The 18,952-nt window shown below is 34.9% G+C and overlaps 3 protein-coding genes across 4 annotated transcripts in view; 1 reads left to right on the forward strand and 2 right to left on the reverse strand.

Moving 5' to 3' along the window:
• Positions 6,015-6,446, reverse strand: LOC104760078 (mavicyanin-like). The gene has a single exon (XM_010482927.1). The coding sequence runs from the start codon at positions 6,444-6,446 to the stop codon at positions 6,015-6,017; it is 432 nt and encodes a 143-aa protein (XP_010481229.1).
• On the reverse strand, positions 13,130-15,370 carry LOC104758954 (protein DEHYDRATION-INDUCED 19). Its single transcript, XM_010481926.1, has 6 exons — positions 15,145-15,370; positions 14,264-14,406; positions 14,105-14,182; positions 13,768-14,009; positions 13,496-13,679; positions 13,130-13,415 (listed from the first exon to the last, which is right to left on the reverse strand). The coding sequence occupies exons 1-5, from the start codon at positions 15,191-15,193 to the stop codon at positions 13,568-13,570; spliced, it is 624 nt and encodes a 207-aa protein (XP_010480228.1). The 5' UTR covers positions 15,194-15,370; the 3' UTR covers positions 13,130-13,415; positions 13,496-13,567.
• LOC104758955 (CWF19-like protein 2) overlaps positions 15,715-18,952 on the forward strand; it is a 5,074-nt gene continuing 1,836 nt past the window's right edge. The window contains exons 1-8 of one of the 2 annotated variants that reach the window (XM_019239574.1): positions 15,715-15,837; positions 16,281-16,409; positions 16,504-16,794; positions 16,880-17,083; positions 17,164-17,325; positions 17,423-17,824; positions 17,962-18,041; positions 18,141-18,939. In XM_019239574.1, coding sequence (XP_019095119.1) covers positions 16,374-16,409; positions 16,504-16,794; positions 16,880-17,083; positions 17,164-17,325; positions 17,423-17,824; positions 17,962-18,041; positions 18,141-18,939 — 1,974 coding nt within the window. In that variant the 5' untranslated portion in view covers positions 15,715-15,837; positions 16,281-16,373. The remainder of the gene's footprint in view (positions 15,838-16,280; positions 16,410-16,503; positions 16,795-16,879; positions 17,084-17,163; positions 17,326-17,422; positions 17,825-17,961; positions 18,042-18,140; positions 18,940-18,952) is intronic. The other variant, XM_019239575.1, reaches the window with a different exon arrangement.

The raw sequence follows: 18,952 nt of genomic DNA on the forward strand, positions 1-18,952 counted from the left end.
TTGCACAAAAATATTGATCAAAATGTTACAGATTGCAGAAGCAAAACAAATTATTGGCAAAGGTAGCAAGGAAAGCTCCATCCATTACCCACCTGATATTTGATGATGACAATATGTTATACTATAAAAAAAAGTGAGGAACTTGATCTGATCATCAGAATAATAGAAGAGTACAACCTAGCGTCTGGATAGAGAATTAATTACCATAAATCTAGTATCACATCTGGCAAACTCATCCCTAAGGATAGAAGATAGGGAATTACGCAAAAGTTGGGGATAGATCAAGAGAGGGGGGGGGGCATGAAGTTTACTTGGGGTTGCCAGAATCTTTTGGAGGATCCAAAGTATCGTCTATGGGTTATCCACCAAAAGGTCTCGGGATGGCAAAATAATTTCCTCTCACCAAGAGGTAAAGAAGTACTACTCAAAGCGGTTGCAATGGTTCTTCCCACTCAAACAATGGCATGCTTCCAGCTCCCAAAAACAATATGTCTAAAAACTATCATCACTCATGGCCGACTTCTGGTGGAGAAATAACAAAGACTCTAAGCGCAAGCATTGGAAAGCATGGGATCAGCTAAGTAAGCCAAAAAGCCACAAGATGGTATAGGATTCAAAGACATTGAAGCCTACAACATCGCCTTACTAGGAAAAAAATTATGGCGAATGATCACTCAGAAAGATTCCTTGATGGCCAAAGTCTACAAAAGCAGGTATGTAAGAAAATTTGACCCATTCAATGCTTCTCTAGGTTCCAGACCCTCCATTGCTTGGAGAAGCTTCTATGAAGCTCAAGAATTGATGAAAAAAGGGGTCAGGGCAGTCATCAGAAGTGGAAAAGATGTTGGCATGTGGAACACTCCGTGGTTGCAATCGAAACCCGCAAAAGCTATAAACTTGGTGAAAATGGTGCATCCGAACCAGTATTCACAAATATCTTCTCTCCAACATGTAAGTGATATATTAGATAACAACGACAGAGAATGGAAAGAGGAGCTGATTTTGAGTGTTTGCCAGAAGAAATCTGTCAGAGCATCATGGAACTCCGCTCATGAGGCAAGGAAATGACAGACAGATTCACCTGGGACTACTCGAAACATGGCTTATACTCAGTCAAATCTTGCTATTGGGTGAGATTATTGCTAAGTGGAGGCAGTTGCAGGATATCACTCAACCAAACATCAATCCTCTGTTTCACCAGACATGGCAATTAGACACATCTCCAAAGGTATAACATTTCCTATGGTGCTGCCTTAGTTATTGTTTATCAGTGGCAAAAAATCTATCCCATTGGGACCTTGCAAAGGATGGCTCATGCATGAGATATTCGGGGAACATAGAAACGGTAAATCACATGCTCTTTAAATGCTATTTTGCTATATTGGTTTGGGTTATCTCATCAATCCCGACGCAATTTGAGGGAGAATGGTCAGACTCTACAAACCAGAATGTCTATAACATCTTCAATCTTAGCCATTTTCACCACCAATGGAATGGAGAGAGCAAACTAGCTCCCTGGATTCGGTGGCGGCGTTGGACAAGTAGAAATGATCTATTGTTTAAAGGAAGGGAGTATAATTCTCCAAAGCTAATCCGAAGAACCGAGGAAGATGAAAGGGAATGGAGGGCCAGCAAAGAAGAACAATTATCCCCGCATACACTCACAACAATGCCAAATCCAGTAGGACGGGGTGGATGGCAAAAACCTCTGAGCCAATGAGTTAAGTGCAACACCAATGGAGCTTGGAATGCTGAGAGGGTGAACTACGGTATAGGCTGGGTGCTAAAAAACTCTGTGACGCAAGCGCCATGGATGGGAGCAAGAGATATACCGAGAACCAATTCGGTTTTGGAAGCCGAGCTTGCTTTGAGATGGGCAGTTCTCTCTTTGTCCAGATTCAATTATGGGAAAACCATATTTGAATCAGATTCACAGCAACTAGTGTCAATCATCAATCAAGGAACGGATGTGCCCCACTTTGCACCGATTATTCAAGAAATCTAAGCGCCTTCTCCCTTGGTTTGAAGAAGCAAAAGTAGTTTTCACGCATAGAAAAAGAAATGGGGTGGCGGATAGAATAGCCAAGAAAGCTCTTTAGTTTACGAATTACATTCCTAAGTTATACTTTATTTTGCTATCTTGGATTCAATCTCATGTGGAATCAGACAAGGTGTAATCTTTTTTGGTTAATATAAAGTAGTTTTGAGCCAAAAAAAAAATCGTAAATATAAATATTTTTACACAAAAATAACCAAATATCATAAAGTTTGAGGCGGTTGAGATTGTGGCAGCAGTTTGATGAGAAGGGCCGGGATGGAGCCATCTAAGAAGGATTTTGATTACATGAAGAACAAGGTTTAACTTTTGGTGAAGGTGCTTGCTGAATAGAAGGCATGACAAAAACCTTAAGCTATTGTCTATTGACCCGATTTGCATTATATTAAAAACAAGGGTGTGTTTTTGTTTTAGTACGTTTTACAAACATAATTGTAAAACTAGTACAATTACTATTCATAATTGGAAAAAGAGGGTTTGTGAGATAGAGGTGGTAAGAGATAGAAAAAATTGTGGTCAGGGACATTTGGATTTGATTACTGGTTTGCCCCTGGTCGATTGTTTTGCGGAAGAAAGAGGAGAGAGTGAAGGAAGAGGAGAGAGGGAAGGAACAGGAGAAATGGAATGTGGGCCACGTTCTCTCCCTCTTTCTCTCTATTATTTTATTTTATTCTTTTTTTATATTTAAACATAACCCGTAAATTCTAATAACTAAAGAATTAGTTGTTGTAATTCTTTTTTTTTAATGTTTTAGATACACAAAAATCTATGTTTTTTCCTCTATTAGTTGATATGCATTTTGTTTGATTATTTTAAATATAATTTCATATATTATATTATCCGTACACAATATTAAGAGTACAAATGTCTATACACATTATCAAGTGTACGAAAGTAATATATTTTATATATTATATTATCCATACATTATTAAGAGTACAAATGTTCGTACATATTATCAAGTGTACATATATAATATGTTTAATTCGTACACTATTTTAAGTATACAAAAATCTGTATAATTACAAATGTCTGTATACTTAAAATAATGTACGAATAATATAATATATTTAAAAATATTAAACAAAATTCATATCAAATTGTAAAGAAAAAAATATAGTTTTTTCTGTTTCTAAGAAGTTTTCTAAAAAAAAGTTATATTAACAATTATTTGAAAAATAAAAAAATAAATAAAAAAGGAGAAAAGAGGAATAATGTCGTGAAGGTAATTATGTATGTTAGGGGATGACAAAAAAGAGAATCGAACAGTTGCAAATAGTGGTCAACATGGTATTCTCCAATTGTAAATAGTAATTGTACTAGTTTTACAATTATGTTTGTAAAATGTACTAAAACACCAAATAGCTCTAAAAACAATGTAATTCAAGGTTGGTCTTATAGGCCGAAGAGATATTACGAATGAAAGGTAAGGTAAAAAAATTTACAGACATAAATTGGTTTCTTACTCAAATTATGATTTCCTTTCCTAAAATATATTTGATCATACTTATCATGGCTTTAGTTTCGACTTTCGACCCATTTATTTGGAAACAAGTGTGAATGATCTGAATATATAACACTTGGAATATGTATATCTGATTCAGAACCATAAAACAATTCTTGACCTACAAATTTGTAAGGGATCCTAGAAGTTGGAGTTATGAATTTAGGTTTATGTGGGCATGGGAATAGAACTTACAATAGTCATTAACACAGTTAACGTCGATCAAACAAATTATTTTTGGCACATCATTTTAAAGATAAATTAAATATTTAAATTTTGAATGAAATTTGAAAAGTAAAGCATATTTTTCATTATTTTAAGTGCCTTATTTTCTTTGACATTTTTTCCGCAAATAATACTACAAATCATAACCATCAATTTTTTTTTTTTGAATTTAAAAGTTCATATATTTTAAATCAATAAAAAATTATCGGTTATCCGGTACCAGATTAATAGGAAGAAAAAAAAAATAAACATTTAAGTAGATAGAACTATCAACCCTAAAAAACCAAAAAAAAAAAAAAAAAAAAAAAAAAAAAAAANNNNCAAAGAAGAACAGGGTTTATAGGAGAAATAAGAAGAGCATGCTTAAACCATTCCACCGACAAGGATCTGATGCCGCATTGTTAGGAAGTGTTGCGATCGTTGCATCATCTACTGGAAGAACCTCAAGAGGATCCTCTGAAGGCTTAGAGCATGTGCATCGCACCGTCCTTCGTCCGTCCCACTTAATTAAAACGATTGATTTAAATCGAAATCATATATTATACAAAGAAACGTTCCTAAAAACGGGACAATTTATATGCGTCCCTCAGGACACGTGTCATCCTTTAATAGGATGTTGTTTTATTTGTAGGGTGAAAGGAAAAAAAACTCGACCGATCAATTCATTTTATCTTTCGCACTCTCTCTCTTTACTCTCTCTGTATCGCAACGACGATTAATCAAAAACTTTGGATCGCCTCCATCAAAGTGAAGATTTGCAACGCGAAGGCCTCACTTAGTATATCATCTTCCAAGATATCCAATTGTAAGAGGTATGTGTTGTAAATTGAAGAACGATTTTGATGGAATCTCGATTTAGGGTTTTATGATTTTTTTTTTATTTAGGGTAAAGGGAAATTGTTTGGGGGATTCGATAGAATAGGGAAATTGTTTGTGGGATTCGATAGGTTAGGGCAATTATATGTGGGATTCGATAGATTTGAGAAATTTTTTGTGGGATTCGATTTAGGGTTTATGTTCCTTTCGCGATTTAGGGTTTCGGGAATTTGTTTGGTTAGTTTACTATGTGTTTTTAGATATATGATCTCTCTGATTTTTGTTTCGATTTAGGGTATTGGATTATTTTTTTGGTATCGATGGTTGAGTGTGTCAATTTTTTGTTATAATTAGGTTTTTGGTTTATGTTTATGGGTTTAGCTAGTTGACTGTCCGAGTTTATGGCTTTGTCTGTTAAGATTGTTGTCAGTTTGTATTGATTATGTGGATTCTTTTATGCTAAATCGAGTATAACCTTGCAATTGTTTGTTTTTCATGAGTTTCCTCAGCGTCACCTGGAGAAAGCCACACATAACGGGAGGCAGTAGCAACAATCATCGAGTAAGAGGTAAATAATCGATTCCTTTAGCTACAGACATGTCCATATATTGTTGTTTGGTGGACTCGGTTTTGTAATTGCTGTGGTTGTCTTTGTAGTGGTCGTTGTTGTTGTCTCTGTAGTGGTTTTTTTAGTGGTTTTTATAGTGGTGTTTGTAGTGGTCTTTGTTGTGGTCTTTGTTGCGGTATCATAAATTGATTTGATAAACAAGTTAATATGATTGGTAAACAGCTTGCTAGTATAAAGGATAGTGTAGTTGATGATTGAAGTCTGATAAAAAGGAGCGAATATTAGTGGTGAACAGCTTGCTAGTATAATGCTTTGGTTTTTTATAAGTTGTCATAAATTGTGATTAGACTTAGGTAGTTGGTGGATAGGTCATTATGATTGTTAAGTTATTACTTGAGAACGATGTGCTCTTTTAAACACCAACCAGCCTTCAATTTTTCTCCATCATCTTCTATGTATCTTCTGTATCTTTCATCTTCCAAGTCGTTTTCTTTGAGAACGACTTATGTTCCTCATCTTAAACTTCTATTTCTCTATGCTACACTCTTTTCCTCATCTTCTTAAACTCTTTTCCTCTTTGGTACACTCTTTTCCTCTTTCGTACACTCTTTNAATAGTTTATTGTATATTCTGTTTTTTTTTCAAGTTTTTGTAACTTTGTAATTTTCTTATGTTTTTAATGTCAATGTTATATTTTTAATTATAATTAAAACTTTAATATGTTTTTACTTATTCATTTAACTAACTAATTTTTTTAAATTAAAATATTATTATTTTTTCAGGGGACCAATTCTAAGGGACACCAATGCTCATACCAAATTTAAGAAACTCTAAAAATAAAATTATTATATTTGAGGGACCAAAATTTGTCCCTCACCAATGCCCATGCTCTTAGGACTGTTTGATTCATTAATAGGATCCACAACTAGGACGTCAAGCTTCTGACCAGATTCGCAATGACCAGGCACACCACATATGAAGTAGTAGTGACCGGTTGGGTTAAGGTAAACTGCTTCATTCTGTGACTGGTATATAGTCAGAGGGGATTTAGGATTGCACAACTCGAAATCTTGGGAACTCACTTCCATCACATTGTGGAGAGTCTCGTTGTATTGAAAGAGGAGTATATCACCGACGTAGAAATTTTTTGAAGAAGACCATGTCTTGTAATAATCAAGACCCATCGTTGTTGTCCATCCGTTGGAGTCTCCAACCTCGTAAAGAGATGAAGTACGAACTAACCCAATTAGTGACAATGCCACAATTAACAAAGCCATGATTGTGTTCTTCATCATGATTAAAGATTTTGATTCTCTCCTTGGTCGAGATGTACTAGAACGATTAGTCTTGTTGTATTGAAATTGTTTAAGACTACTAGTGCGTGTATATATAGAGACTTGGGAATTTGTTGAAATTTTGTTTGCTACTCGGAATATGATTTTATTTTCTATAAAAATTTCCTGATTTTATTATAGACCCTATGTGTACTAAGAGCTTGATAAAGTATATCTACGTGAGAAAAAATATAACTTATAAATTATAATGTAGTAATTAGAAATCAATTAGAATATTCTTACATGATGCCAATGGGATTAAAGATAGCAACACAAAACTTTTTGGTTAATCCAGTCAGTTTATTCGAGTTTTGGATTTTGGAAAATAATTGTATTTTGGTTTGGTTCCCAGTTTGTTTTCTTTGTTGGTATTTTAGGTTCTACAAAATATACCCCATACGGAATCATATTATATCATGGTTTGGTTTAACTTTGTTTTTTACTGATAAATTATAAAATTAAAAAATGAATAACTGATATTAATCAATATAGCATACTTTTAATATATATATATATATATATATATTTAAATATACAATTTTGTAGTGAAAGTCAGAAAAGAAGACGTATACAATGTCAAACAAATGATGCGCATGTCTATAACATTATGCATTTATTATTATTTTATATGGATCCCACTGTTCCTATGCACACATAGTAACTTACTTTTTTACTTCTATATAAACGATCAAATTCGATCGTTGTAAAACACGAATACATTACAAACTTCAATTACAAAGAAGTTATAGCTCTTTCTCTCTTCGTCTCTCTTTTATTCAATATCTCGATCCTTCTCCGGGTATAAATTTCTCACTATTATTTATATTTTCATTCACCACAGAATCACACTTTTTATAACACGTTATCAGTACGATCACTCTACGGTGGGTTATAATTATATATTTATAATATTTATAATATATATGTCATTATACTCTATATGTTATTCGACCAGACGGTATGTCGCCTAGTTAAAATTTACGTGGTTGTTCAAACACCATTATTTATTTGTTACTATAGTGGGAGGTATTCCGCCTCAATAAGTAATTATTGTAATAGTTGCTTAACGCACCATAACAATGGATAGCTCAGCCGCCGATAATGTGGATGACTCCTTCACCATAATATTGCTGTTAAATTATATATATATTATGGTTAATGTATAAGGAGGCTAAGCCACCAGTGTATTAATATATATCTCGAAATTGCTAAATTTTAAATGATTGATCGTTCAATTTATGATTTATTTTATGTTTAATACTTTTCACCAACGGTACTGAGAAAAAATTACAAAAATCTTACACTTTTCAAACGGTTATGAACAGTAATTTTCAATCTATGAATACACTCATATTTTCATATTTTCATTCATCTAAAATCGCATCACTCTTCATAAAAATTTGTAAAGAAAGTTGTTTAAGTTTTCATTTTGGAAAATGATTAGCCTGTTTTTAATTGTTTGTTAAATTGCAATTATTACTTGTATTTATGGTCTCTTCGTTGGAGAATTTACCCACGAAGAGTTTACCATTAACATCAGTTTACTTTTCTATGCATTTGTGTTCTTTGTAATCGCTTGCATTATAAAATAAATGATGTATTTTAAAATAAATAAAGTTATCATACTAATGATATTTATTCGCTTTTGTGTTTAGATAACTAATGGCAAATAGTGAGAAGCTTCAATTTTCGGCTCTAGACATCACATTGGCTAGTTATATATCTTGGATTGCCCACGTCGAACTACATTTAAAATCTCTTGGCTTAATAAAAACAAGAAAAGAGAATAATACTTCTACGGTTGAAGAAAAAACAAAATCGGTGATCTTTATTTTAAGACATCTCGATGAGAGTGTCATATGTGATTATGTACACATAAAAGATCAGAAAGAGATTTGGAAATCTTTAAAAGATCGATTTGATCATCAAAGAGCCATAACTCTCCCACTTATTTGGGATGAATGGAAAAGTTTAAAGTTCCAAGACTTTGATAATGTGATAAATTATAATTCCGCTATGTTGAAAATTGTGGCTAAACTGAAATACTATGGTGATATCATCATTGAATCTCAGATTATTGAGGAAACGCATACCACATTCCATAAAGACCACATGACCCAGCGAGAACTATATATGTTATGCGAGTACACCAAATTTTTGGATTTGATTATGGCACTATTAACAGTGGACAAGATTAATGAGACCGTTCATGCAGATAATTAAAATGCTTGTAGTGAGAATAGTAGTCTCCAATAATGTCATTATATAAATATTATATATTTCAGTTGTTTTCAAAATAATGTTGTTTCTTAAATAAGATAATGTATAATCATTATATGTTTCTCTATGAATGAAATTTACTTATATTATTAACGTTTATGTTTATTGCAGAAATGGATGAAGATACGAACAAAACAATTACAAGGAAAGATATGAAATAATTTTTTATACCAGATAGTGGAACTACACACACTATTCTAAGACATAAGAGATTTTTCTCTGAGTTTAAACAGACAAAAATTATTGTCAATACAATATTAAGTCCTACAGACTTGATTGAAGGAAGTAGCAAAGCTAATTTAGTATTGCCTAATGGAACAAAGTTTTACATAAAGAATGTCTTACATTCTCCGAATTCTAAAAGGAATTTGTTGAGTTTCAAAGACATATACCTTCAAGGATATGAAACTCAGTTGACCACTGAGAATGGAAAGAAGTGTATGTATATAACTTCTAATAAATTTGGAAAAAGGCATGTGTTTGAAAATTTCCAGAACTTCCTTCTAGTTTGCATCATACTTATATAGATGTAATATAATTGCATCTTGTGATCAAAAGAAATCCAGAAGATTTCACATTATGGCATGATCGCTTTGGTCACCCAGACACTACAATGATGCAAAAAATTATAGAGAGCTCACATGGTCATTCACTCAAAAGTAATGAGATATATCAGGGGAATAAAATGACATGTGAAGCGTGTTCTCTTAGAAAATTGATCATAAGACCATCGCCAACCAAAATTGAGAAAGAATCACCAAAGTTCCTTGAACGAATTCAAGGCGATATATGTGGAGCGATACATCCACCATGTGGACCATTCCACTATTATATGGTGTTGATTAATGCATCTAGCAGATGGTCACATGTTTGTCTATTGTCATCTCGAAATTTGGCATTTGCGAGATTTCTAACTCAGATTATCAAATTAAGAGCTCACTTCTCTGATTATCCTATTAAAAGAGTTAGACCAGACAACTTTGGTGAATTCACATCCCAAGCATTTAATGATTATTGCATGGTAACATGAATTGAAGTTAAACATCTTTTAGCTCATGTTCATACACAAAATGGTTTGGCAGAATCATTAATCAAACGTCTGCAATTGATTGCAAGACCATTGATCATGAGATCAAAACTTCCAACCTGTGTATGGGGGCATGTCATCTTGCATGCAGAAGAACTTATTCGAATAAGACCAAACACATATCATAAGTATTCCCCTTTGCAGTTTGCATTTAGTCGGGAACCAAATATATCTCATCTAAGGATTTTTGGTTGTGTGGTATATGTGCCTATAGCACCTCCACAATGTACAAAGATGGGACCACAAAGAAGGTTGAGTATGTATATTGGTTGTGATTCTTCATCAATTATAAGATACCTAGAACCATAGACTGGTAATGTCTTTACGACACGTTTTGCCGATTGTCATTTTGATGAGATAGTTTTCCCGGTTCTAGGGAGAGAAAATAAACAAGTAGGAAAAAATATCAAATGGTGTGTACCATCTTTGTTACACCTTGATCCTCCTACAAAGCAGTATGAAATAGAAGTTCGACGAACCATGCATACGCAGAGTATTGTGAATCAACTTCATGATGCATTTTCTGATACCAAAAACGGTAACCAAATTTTATATACCAACTGCAAATGTTCCTGGTAGAATTGAAATACCACAAGAACGTGGAAAAGCAGACGATACACAAGAGTCTAGAACACCCTTGAAGCGTGGCAGGCCAGTTTGTTCTAAAGATAAAAATCCTAGAAAACAAAAGGAAGTTGAAAAGCATGATATGCCCAAAATAGCAGAAAGCATTTTGGAAGAAACGAATCATGGGTCTAATGAAAGTATTGAGCATCATGAGCCTGAAGAAAATCATTAGATTTCTATCAACTATATCCATACTGGAAAAATATGGAATCGAAATTAAATCGATGATGTTAATGACATTTCTCGTACCTTGTTTCAAGGGAAATAGATGAGGAAAATGAGGATCCAGAACCAAAGTCTGTATATGAATGTCAAAAGAGACATGACTGGACAAAATGGAAAGATGCAATACAAGTCGAACTTGACTCACTTAAGAAACAAAATGTATTCGGACCTATTGTACTCACGCCTGAAAATGTGAGACCGGTTGGATACAAGTGGGTATTTGTAAGAAAACGAATTGAAAAAAAATGAAATTACTAGATATAAGGCTCATCTTGTAGCTCAAGGATTTTCTCAAATATTTGGGATTGATTAGGAGGAAACATATTCCCCCGTTATAGATGCAATAACGTTTAGATTTCTAATGAGTCTAGCAGCTGGCAAAAATCTAGAGATGCGTCTCATGGATGTCGTTACAACATAATTATATGGATCATTACATATTGATATTTATATGACAGTTCCTGATGAATTTAATATGCCTGAAGCATTAAAAGCTAAATCCAAAGAGTTATGTGCAATAAAGTTGCAAAGATCATTCTATGGGTTAAAGCAGTCTGGACCTATGTGGTATAATCGTCTCAGTGAGCATTTAACAAAAGAAGGATATGTGAATGATCCTATATGCCCATGTGTTTTCATCAAGAAAACAAACTCCGGATTTGTGAGAATCGCAGTATATGTTGATGATTTTAATATAATCGGGACTCAACAGGAAATACAAAAAGCAACAAACTATTTAAAAGGGGAATTTGAGATGAAAGATCTCAGACAAACAAAGTTTTGTCTTAGTCAACAAATTGAGCATACTCAAAAGGGTATATTTGTGCATCAATTCACATACACTAAAAGAATGTTAAATTTTTTTAATATGGATAAGGCAACTCCTCTCAATACTCCAATGGTCGTCAGATCACTAAATGTTGAAAGTGATCCTTTCCGACCAGCTAAGGAAAATGAAGAGATACTTGGTCTTGAAGTACAGTATCTAAGTGCAATTGTAGCCCTTATGTATCTTGCATATTGCACTCGACCTGATATTTCATTTTCAATTAATCTTTTGGTTAGATTTAGCACGTTTCCTACATGAAGACATTGGAATAGAATTAAACTTGTTTTTCGTTACCTTCATGGGGCTATTGACTTAGGATTATTTTATCATAACAATTTAAATGGCCAAATGATTGGTTTTGCAGATACAGGATATCTATCTGATCCACACAAAACTCGTTCACAAACAGGATACATGTTCACGATTGGAGGCACTGCTATATCACGACGTTCTCAGAAACAGGCGCTTGTAGCTACTTCTTCGAATCATGCTGAAATTAATGCACTTCATGAAGCAAGTAGAGAATGTGTGTGGCTAAGTTTGATAAGTCGACACATTAAATCAAGTAGCAGAATTCGTCATAATACATAGCCAATTATCTTATATGAAGACAATAATGCATGTGTTACTCAAACAAAGGAAGGGTATATCAAAAGTGATAGAACCAAACATATCCCTCCAAAGTTCTTTTCATACATCCAAGAACTCGTGAAGAATAAAGACATTGAAGTAAGATATGTTCGTTCATCCGAGAATTCTGCAGATCTCTTCACAAAATCATTAGCCACGACTATGTTCAGGAAACATGTCCATAACATTGGAATGCGTCGTCAACAAGACTTGTAAGATGAGATCCTGATTAGTCGAGGGGGAGCTTGCGAGGTTGTACTTTTTTTTTATCTTACTAAGGTTTTTTCCATTGGGTTTTCCTAGAAAGGTTTTTAACGAAGCAACAAAAGACATTACGCAAGAGACATAGTAACAATGGTCTCCAAGGGAGAGTGTTGTGAAAGTCAGAAAAAAAAGACGTCTATAATATCAACAAATGATGCGCATTTGTATAAAGTTATGCATTTATTATTATTTTGTGTGAACCCCACCATTACTATACATATATAGAAACTTACTTTTTTACTTCTATATAATCGATCGAATCCATTACAAACTTCAATTACAAAGAAGTTATAACTCTTTGTGTCTGTCTCACTTTTATTGGGTATCCCAATCTTTTTACCTATATAAATTATTATTTATATTTTTATTCACTACAAAATCAATAATTTTTTATAACAATTTTAAGTTAAACATATTATTTTTGGTTAGTTTAGTTCGGTTTTCCACAGTTCTTCGACCTTGATTCCGTTCAATAAAATAATTTTTTTTTTCCGGGTTATTCTATGATTCGGTTTTCAAGAACCTTTAGTCTTTTACCCAGCCGTAAGTCTTACTCTAAACATTGACTACCAAAACCCTAGTACTAAAAACAACATGGCTAAATCATTAACCCTAAACATTGTAGACCACCATCATCAACAGATGTTCATACGCCATACGTGGTTTCTCAAATACACTTTTAACTAGCTTACAAGAGTGAACATCTTTTTATTTCATAAGACACAATACATAACATATTGGATTATATGCTACAGACGAGAGAACTTATTCTTCTTCCTCTTATCTTACTTTTTCAATGACTTAATAAACTTTATAGAAAACATAGTTCTCCGCAATGTATTATAAGTAGCATCTTCTTCTGGTTTATTACTTCAAGCATACACAATACATAGATATAGATAACATAGCTGCATCTTGCTCTTCTCCGTCTTCTTCTTCTCATCACATCCACTGTTTTTTTTCTCCAAACCTACACACAGTTGAATCAAGATTCCAATGAAAATGTGTTTGTGGGTTCTGTTAACACAACACAGAGGTTCAGATATATACCAGATTCTCTGAAGTCTGGTTCTGCAGAATTAGTTCCTCTGCGTTCTCTCAATCTTTGCATTTGCTTTTTGATCAGACCTCATCGAAAATGGCTGATGACAAGAGCCTCTGAACGAACTCTGACTTATGCCTCCTCTCTTCTCGGTCTTTTGATGAGACGGGTGAGATGCACACTTGCCTCTTGCTGAACAAGTCCAAATGCTAATCAAGGACTAAACCTTCTCAAAACACTAAAAAAAAAACTAATAAAGAAGCTGATGTAGAAACTATACCGCTCGATATGTTTCTCCTCGGATACTTTTTTGGTTTGGCGTGTCACAGGAGAACTCTGCGATCGTGTAGGTGATATAAATGACGACACTAGAGGATCAGGAGTTCCACTTGGTGGAGGAACAGAACCATTACGAGAAGTAAATCCTAACAACCTCTGTAGATCTCCTTCTCTTAGCTCTTTCCGAAGAAATGAAAGTGTCGAATTGGTACCGCTTTTTCGTGACTTCCTCTTTCGCTGCAAGTAAAACTCTCATTAAGGAATTCAACAGAGCAATGTGGTAAGAACTAAGAGAATATGGTTAAGTTATATGTGTATTCATTGGAAAAAAAGGATATCTTAAATAAACTTCCATGGTGAAGTGTTATGTGTGCTACGATATCAACTCCCACTTTTAGAGAGCAAACAGGACATACCTGCAAAACAACGGATTTGATTGTTTAAAACATTATCGATGTAAAAGAATTGCATGAAAGAAAACATCGAGAGAGCAATACCGCGTTCTTTGACTCTAAAGTATGTTCATCATCTATGTGACAACACAAACCAATGATATCAAACGATTCTGCACAGAACGGGCAAGCAAACTCCTCCTGGAAAACATCATCTCCATCTATTTCTTCAAAGCCCATTAACATTTCTGCATTTTTTAAATACAAAAAAGATCATATAAAATTACGAGAATGATCTTGCCAAAGCATAAAATAATTCACCTAGACAAGAAACAAACAATATGAAACGAAAAAAACCAAAACTAGACTGCAAGAGACAACCTTCTGAATCATGGTTTCCCTTTCTAATCAAAACTCTAAAACCAAATTCTAGACTTATGAATTTAGAAAAGAAATCAAAGACACAACTTAATAATACACAAAATTCTAATACAGAACAAGCTTAAAGGTAACATCACTCTAGATCCAGAGAGAAAGATGTTTTTTTAGGTTATTTTCCTGCATTTTCTCAGCAACAAAGCAACCTTAAACATCAAATGAAACAACTTAAAACCAAATACCTAAAGATCTATGAATAAGAGAGGACTAAGAAAAATTGAACCTACCCTTCTTGTTTTGTTGTTATAGATAAGATAGGAACATCAAATTTCACAGTCTTATTTAGAAGCAAAAAACATCTCTACCAGTTCCAGCTCCACAAACACAACAAGTTCAAGAGCTTTTCTTACATGACTCAAACTAGAGCAAGAAATAAGCTAGGAAAAAATTGAGCATAACTATCAAAAACATTTTCTTGAGACAAAATCAAGAAACCATGATATATGCATCAGACTGATAAAAAGTTTGTATTTTTAATTAAAATTTTCATTTCTTGATGGCTACAAGCTCTAAATCAAAGTTGAAATAAGCTATACTGTAATTCTCACCAGATCGGGATCGAAGCGTAGCTAGAAATCTCTTGGAATCAGCGTCCATCTCTCTCTCTCTCTGCCCGCAAAATTAAGAATCTTGGAACAAATTGAAGGACGGTTTAGCAAACGAAACTCAAGCAGGATCGATCTTGATAGATATGGAAGATGAAGACGATGATGATTTTATTTTCTTAGTAGGAGGAGGAGGAGGAGGAGAGAGGAAGAAAGAAGTGCCTTGTGATGAAACAAGGACTATTATCGGATTCTCAGAAAATGATGGACCGGTTTCTCGAAATTCCAATTTCCGGTTTATTGTTTTCGCCCGGTTTATAATCACGGTTCCGTTTTTGGAATTACTCAGTCCAGAGTTTTTAGCTTAACTTATGTCTAATTCTAAACTCAGTCCGATGTTCAGCTTATGTTATGCTACGTCTAAACTCTCTTTTGTCATATCAGAACGATGGAGACTAATCTCAATTCGTTTAATACTTAAACACGGTTAAGACAATTTCCGGTTTAATAATAACAAATGTTCACGAACCATAGTTAACATAATAGTAATAAGTATTTTTTTATTTCTTCATATTATTGTTTTTTATTTTTCTGCTGGAGCCCTAAATCATCCGAACAGAGCACATCGCTTCCCTTGTTCCGATCAGAGACCCTCCATCGCCGGCGTAGCTGCCTTCTTCTTCTTTTTTTTTGCCGGTAATTTTCCTTAATTAGTTCTCCCTTCTTCATTAACAAAGATAAAGGAGACCCCTTTGGCTGGCTAAGATTGCTCTCTGTCTTATTTTCTAGTTTCTTCAGTTCTCCAATTTGGGTGCGTTTCGATTGAAGTTGGTTTATGGGTTTTGCTTAACATCTCTCATCCAGTAGCGTTTAGAGTCTAAATGATCAAAATTGGTTTCATTCTCGTTGCTTCAAGCTTTACTAACATCTAGCTAGTGACCCTATACAAGGTTTAGCGCAATTCCTGTAATCTATCAAATCTCATAACTTTCCCAGATTCAATCTTACTGATCAGAATTTTAAATATCGAAACTTTAGAGTTGTTGTTTGAAGAGTATATAAAACTGAAGAAATAAATAGCTCTTTTGTTTAGAACATGATCTAATGTTTTGGTTGTTCTGTTTCCTTACTTTGTGTAGGTTTGAAGTTAGCTTCGCTCTGCCTTTTGAAAGTCTGTTGATTATTCTTTAACAGGAAGAAGTCACTGAGATCGTCGACGCATATTGTTTAACATGTTTTCTGGAATAAAGATCATACCTCGTGATGAAGTAAAGTTACTAGTTTCATTTTATCCTGTTTTTTTTTGTTCTTGTTGTGTGTTACGACTGGCTTGAGTGCAATATATTGTTATTTGGTTATTAGGTGCATGATGATAGTTCGGAAGGAGAAAAAGAGAAATCCAGAGGTGGGAAAGATAGAAGAAGAAGGAACAAGGATGATGATAGAAAGGAGCGTAAGGGAGAAGGAAGTAAGAGAGATGGGAAGAAGATTGTTAAGGATGGAGATGGCGAGACTGTTGACAACGACTCCCTCGAAGGAGATATTGTAAGAAAGAAAATGGGTCTTGACTGGATGCTGCCGCCAACTCGAAAGGCTGATGATCCAAACCCTGCTTCAGATGTAGAGGAGAAATTCGAGGAAAGTGCACCTGAGGTGAGGGGATTTTGATTTGGAGTTTCTTTCTAACAGGTCCATAATAGATAGTTAAGTTAATGCTTCTTTTTTGTTCCTTGAACAGGTAACTAAAGTAAACCCAAGGGAACTAAATCCTTATTTGAAAGACAATGGAACCGGTTATCCAGAGGAAGAATCTGAGAAAAAACATGGTAAAGACCAGCTTTTACCATCTTCGGTTGTTGGAGATGGTGGTGCGAGTTGGAGAATAAAAGCACTCAAGCGTGCAAAAGAACAGGCAGCGAGAGAAGGGCAAAGGCTTGAGGAGGTAAGTTTTATATATATTTACGATTTTAATTTAGTCTCTTTTGCTTTTGAGTATTGCCTTATCATTTGATGGTTATGCAGGTTGCTGGAGAACGATGGGGTTCTCTTGGTAACCTTGTTGAGTCTGTGGCATCTGAAAGAGCAGCTCCATCTCGTGCCCATTTGAATGCCATAAATAATAGAAGAAGAGGGGAAAATGAAAAGAAAGATCCAGAAAAAAAACCAGAAAGAATTTCTGAAAAGGTACTGTTTATGTTAGGTTTGATGTTCTTTAAGGTGAGTACTGTTTCAGACTGGGAAGTATGACAGATTATATTCTGACTTCATGACATGTTTATAGGGTAATGATCGGGAGTATTTGAAAGGTGACTCGCTGCAACATCGTGTGTTGAGAGCCCCCAAAACTGACCCTTCCTTATCCTGGGGTAAGAGAAAGGGCCAAACTCACAGAAACGAAGACTCGAGGCTAATATCTGAAGCTGCAGCTCACTTGAATAAGTTTTCCAATGACGGAAATTTCATGAAGGAAATGCTTTCCAAGCAGAAGAATGTATCAGTGTCACCCGTAGAGACTCGTGGAGATCACAGAAGTGTTGTGGAGCAGAAAGCATTACCGTCAGAGACCAACAAGGATGGCGAAGGGACTCTTCCCAGTATGGAAAATATAAGTGTGAATCAACTGGCTGCTAAAGCCTTTCAGCTCCGTATGAAAGGGAAACCTGAAGAAGCCCAGAAACTTATGGTGAGACAGTGACTTTTTTATTCTACATCGTTTACTTGCCTTTTGCCTGAGTCCTTTTTCAAACTCATTGCTTAAGTATGACTGGTTCATCTGTTTTACCTGCTTACTTCTGAAATCAATTCTCTTGATATTCACAGGATGAAGCAGAGAGGCTAAAAGCAAAGCAAGCTGCTGGAGACGATTCATCCAACCACCACTCCATGAGAACCGTAGTGAGGTAAGTTTACAGTTTTTGCTGAGATGTTTAGCTTATTTATTTTTATTTTTTTTGTTAAATCGTTCTGATATTAAAATTCCTCTGTTTCTTACTCATTAGATATCCTGTCAAAGAGATGTCGGGTAGAAGGAAGAATGAAGATGATAATACGGATATGCATCTAGCCAAGAGCATAATGCAGAACAAACAGTACAAAACTGCTAATCAAGCTGCTGATGATGAGTATGACTATGGAGACGCTCCAAGCAAAAAGTCCCGGAAGCGGGAATCGTCCAGTAACATTCCTGAAAAGGACAACCGTGTGAAACGTATTATGACTCAGCAAGAACGATGTCTCTTCTGTTTTGAGAACCCAAAGCGACCGAAACACTTAGTTGTCTCCATTGCAAACTTCACTTATCTGATGCTACCACAACAGCAGCCCCTTGTCCCAGGCCATTGCTGTATCCTGCCAATGCAGCACGAGGCAGCCAGCAGAAGTGTTGACGACAATGTTTGGGATGAGATTCGTAATTTCAAGAAGTGTCTTATAATGATGTATGCGAAAGAAGGAAAAGACGCTGTGTTTCTGGAGACAGTGATTGGTTTGTCTCAGCAACGTCGCCACTGTTTGATCGAGTGTATCCCAATTCCTCAAGAGATAGCAAAAGAAGGTCCTCTTTACTTCAAGAAGGCGATCGACGAAGCGGAGAGCGAGTGGAGTCAGCACAATTCAAAGAAACTCATAGACACTAGCGTGAAGGGTCTGAGGAACTCTATACCCAAGAATTTCCCTTACTTCCACGTAGAGTTTGGTCTAGACAAAGGGTTTGTTCACGTGATTGATGATGAGCAACAGTTCAATAGCAATCTTGGACTGAATGTAATCAGAGGAATGCTCGAGTTACCGGAAGAAGACATGTACAGACGAA

This window comes from Camelina sativa, chromosome 17, assembly GCF_000633955.1.
Source record: "Camelina sativa cultivar DH55 chromosome 17, Cs, whole genome shotgun sequence".
Taxonomy (NCBI): Eukaryota; Viridiplantae; Streptophyta; class Magnoliopsida; order Brassicales; family Brassicaceae; genus Camelina; species Camelina sativa.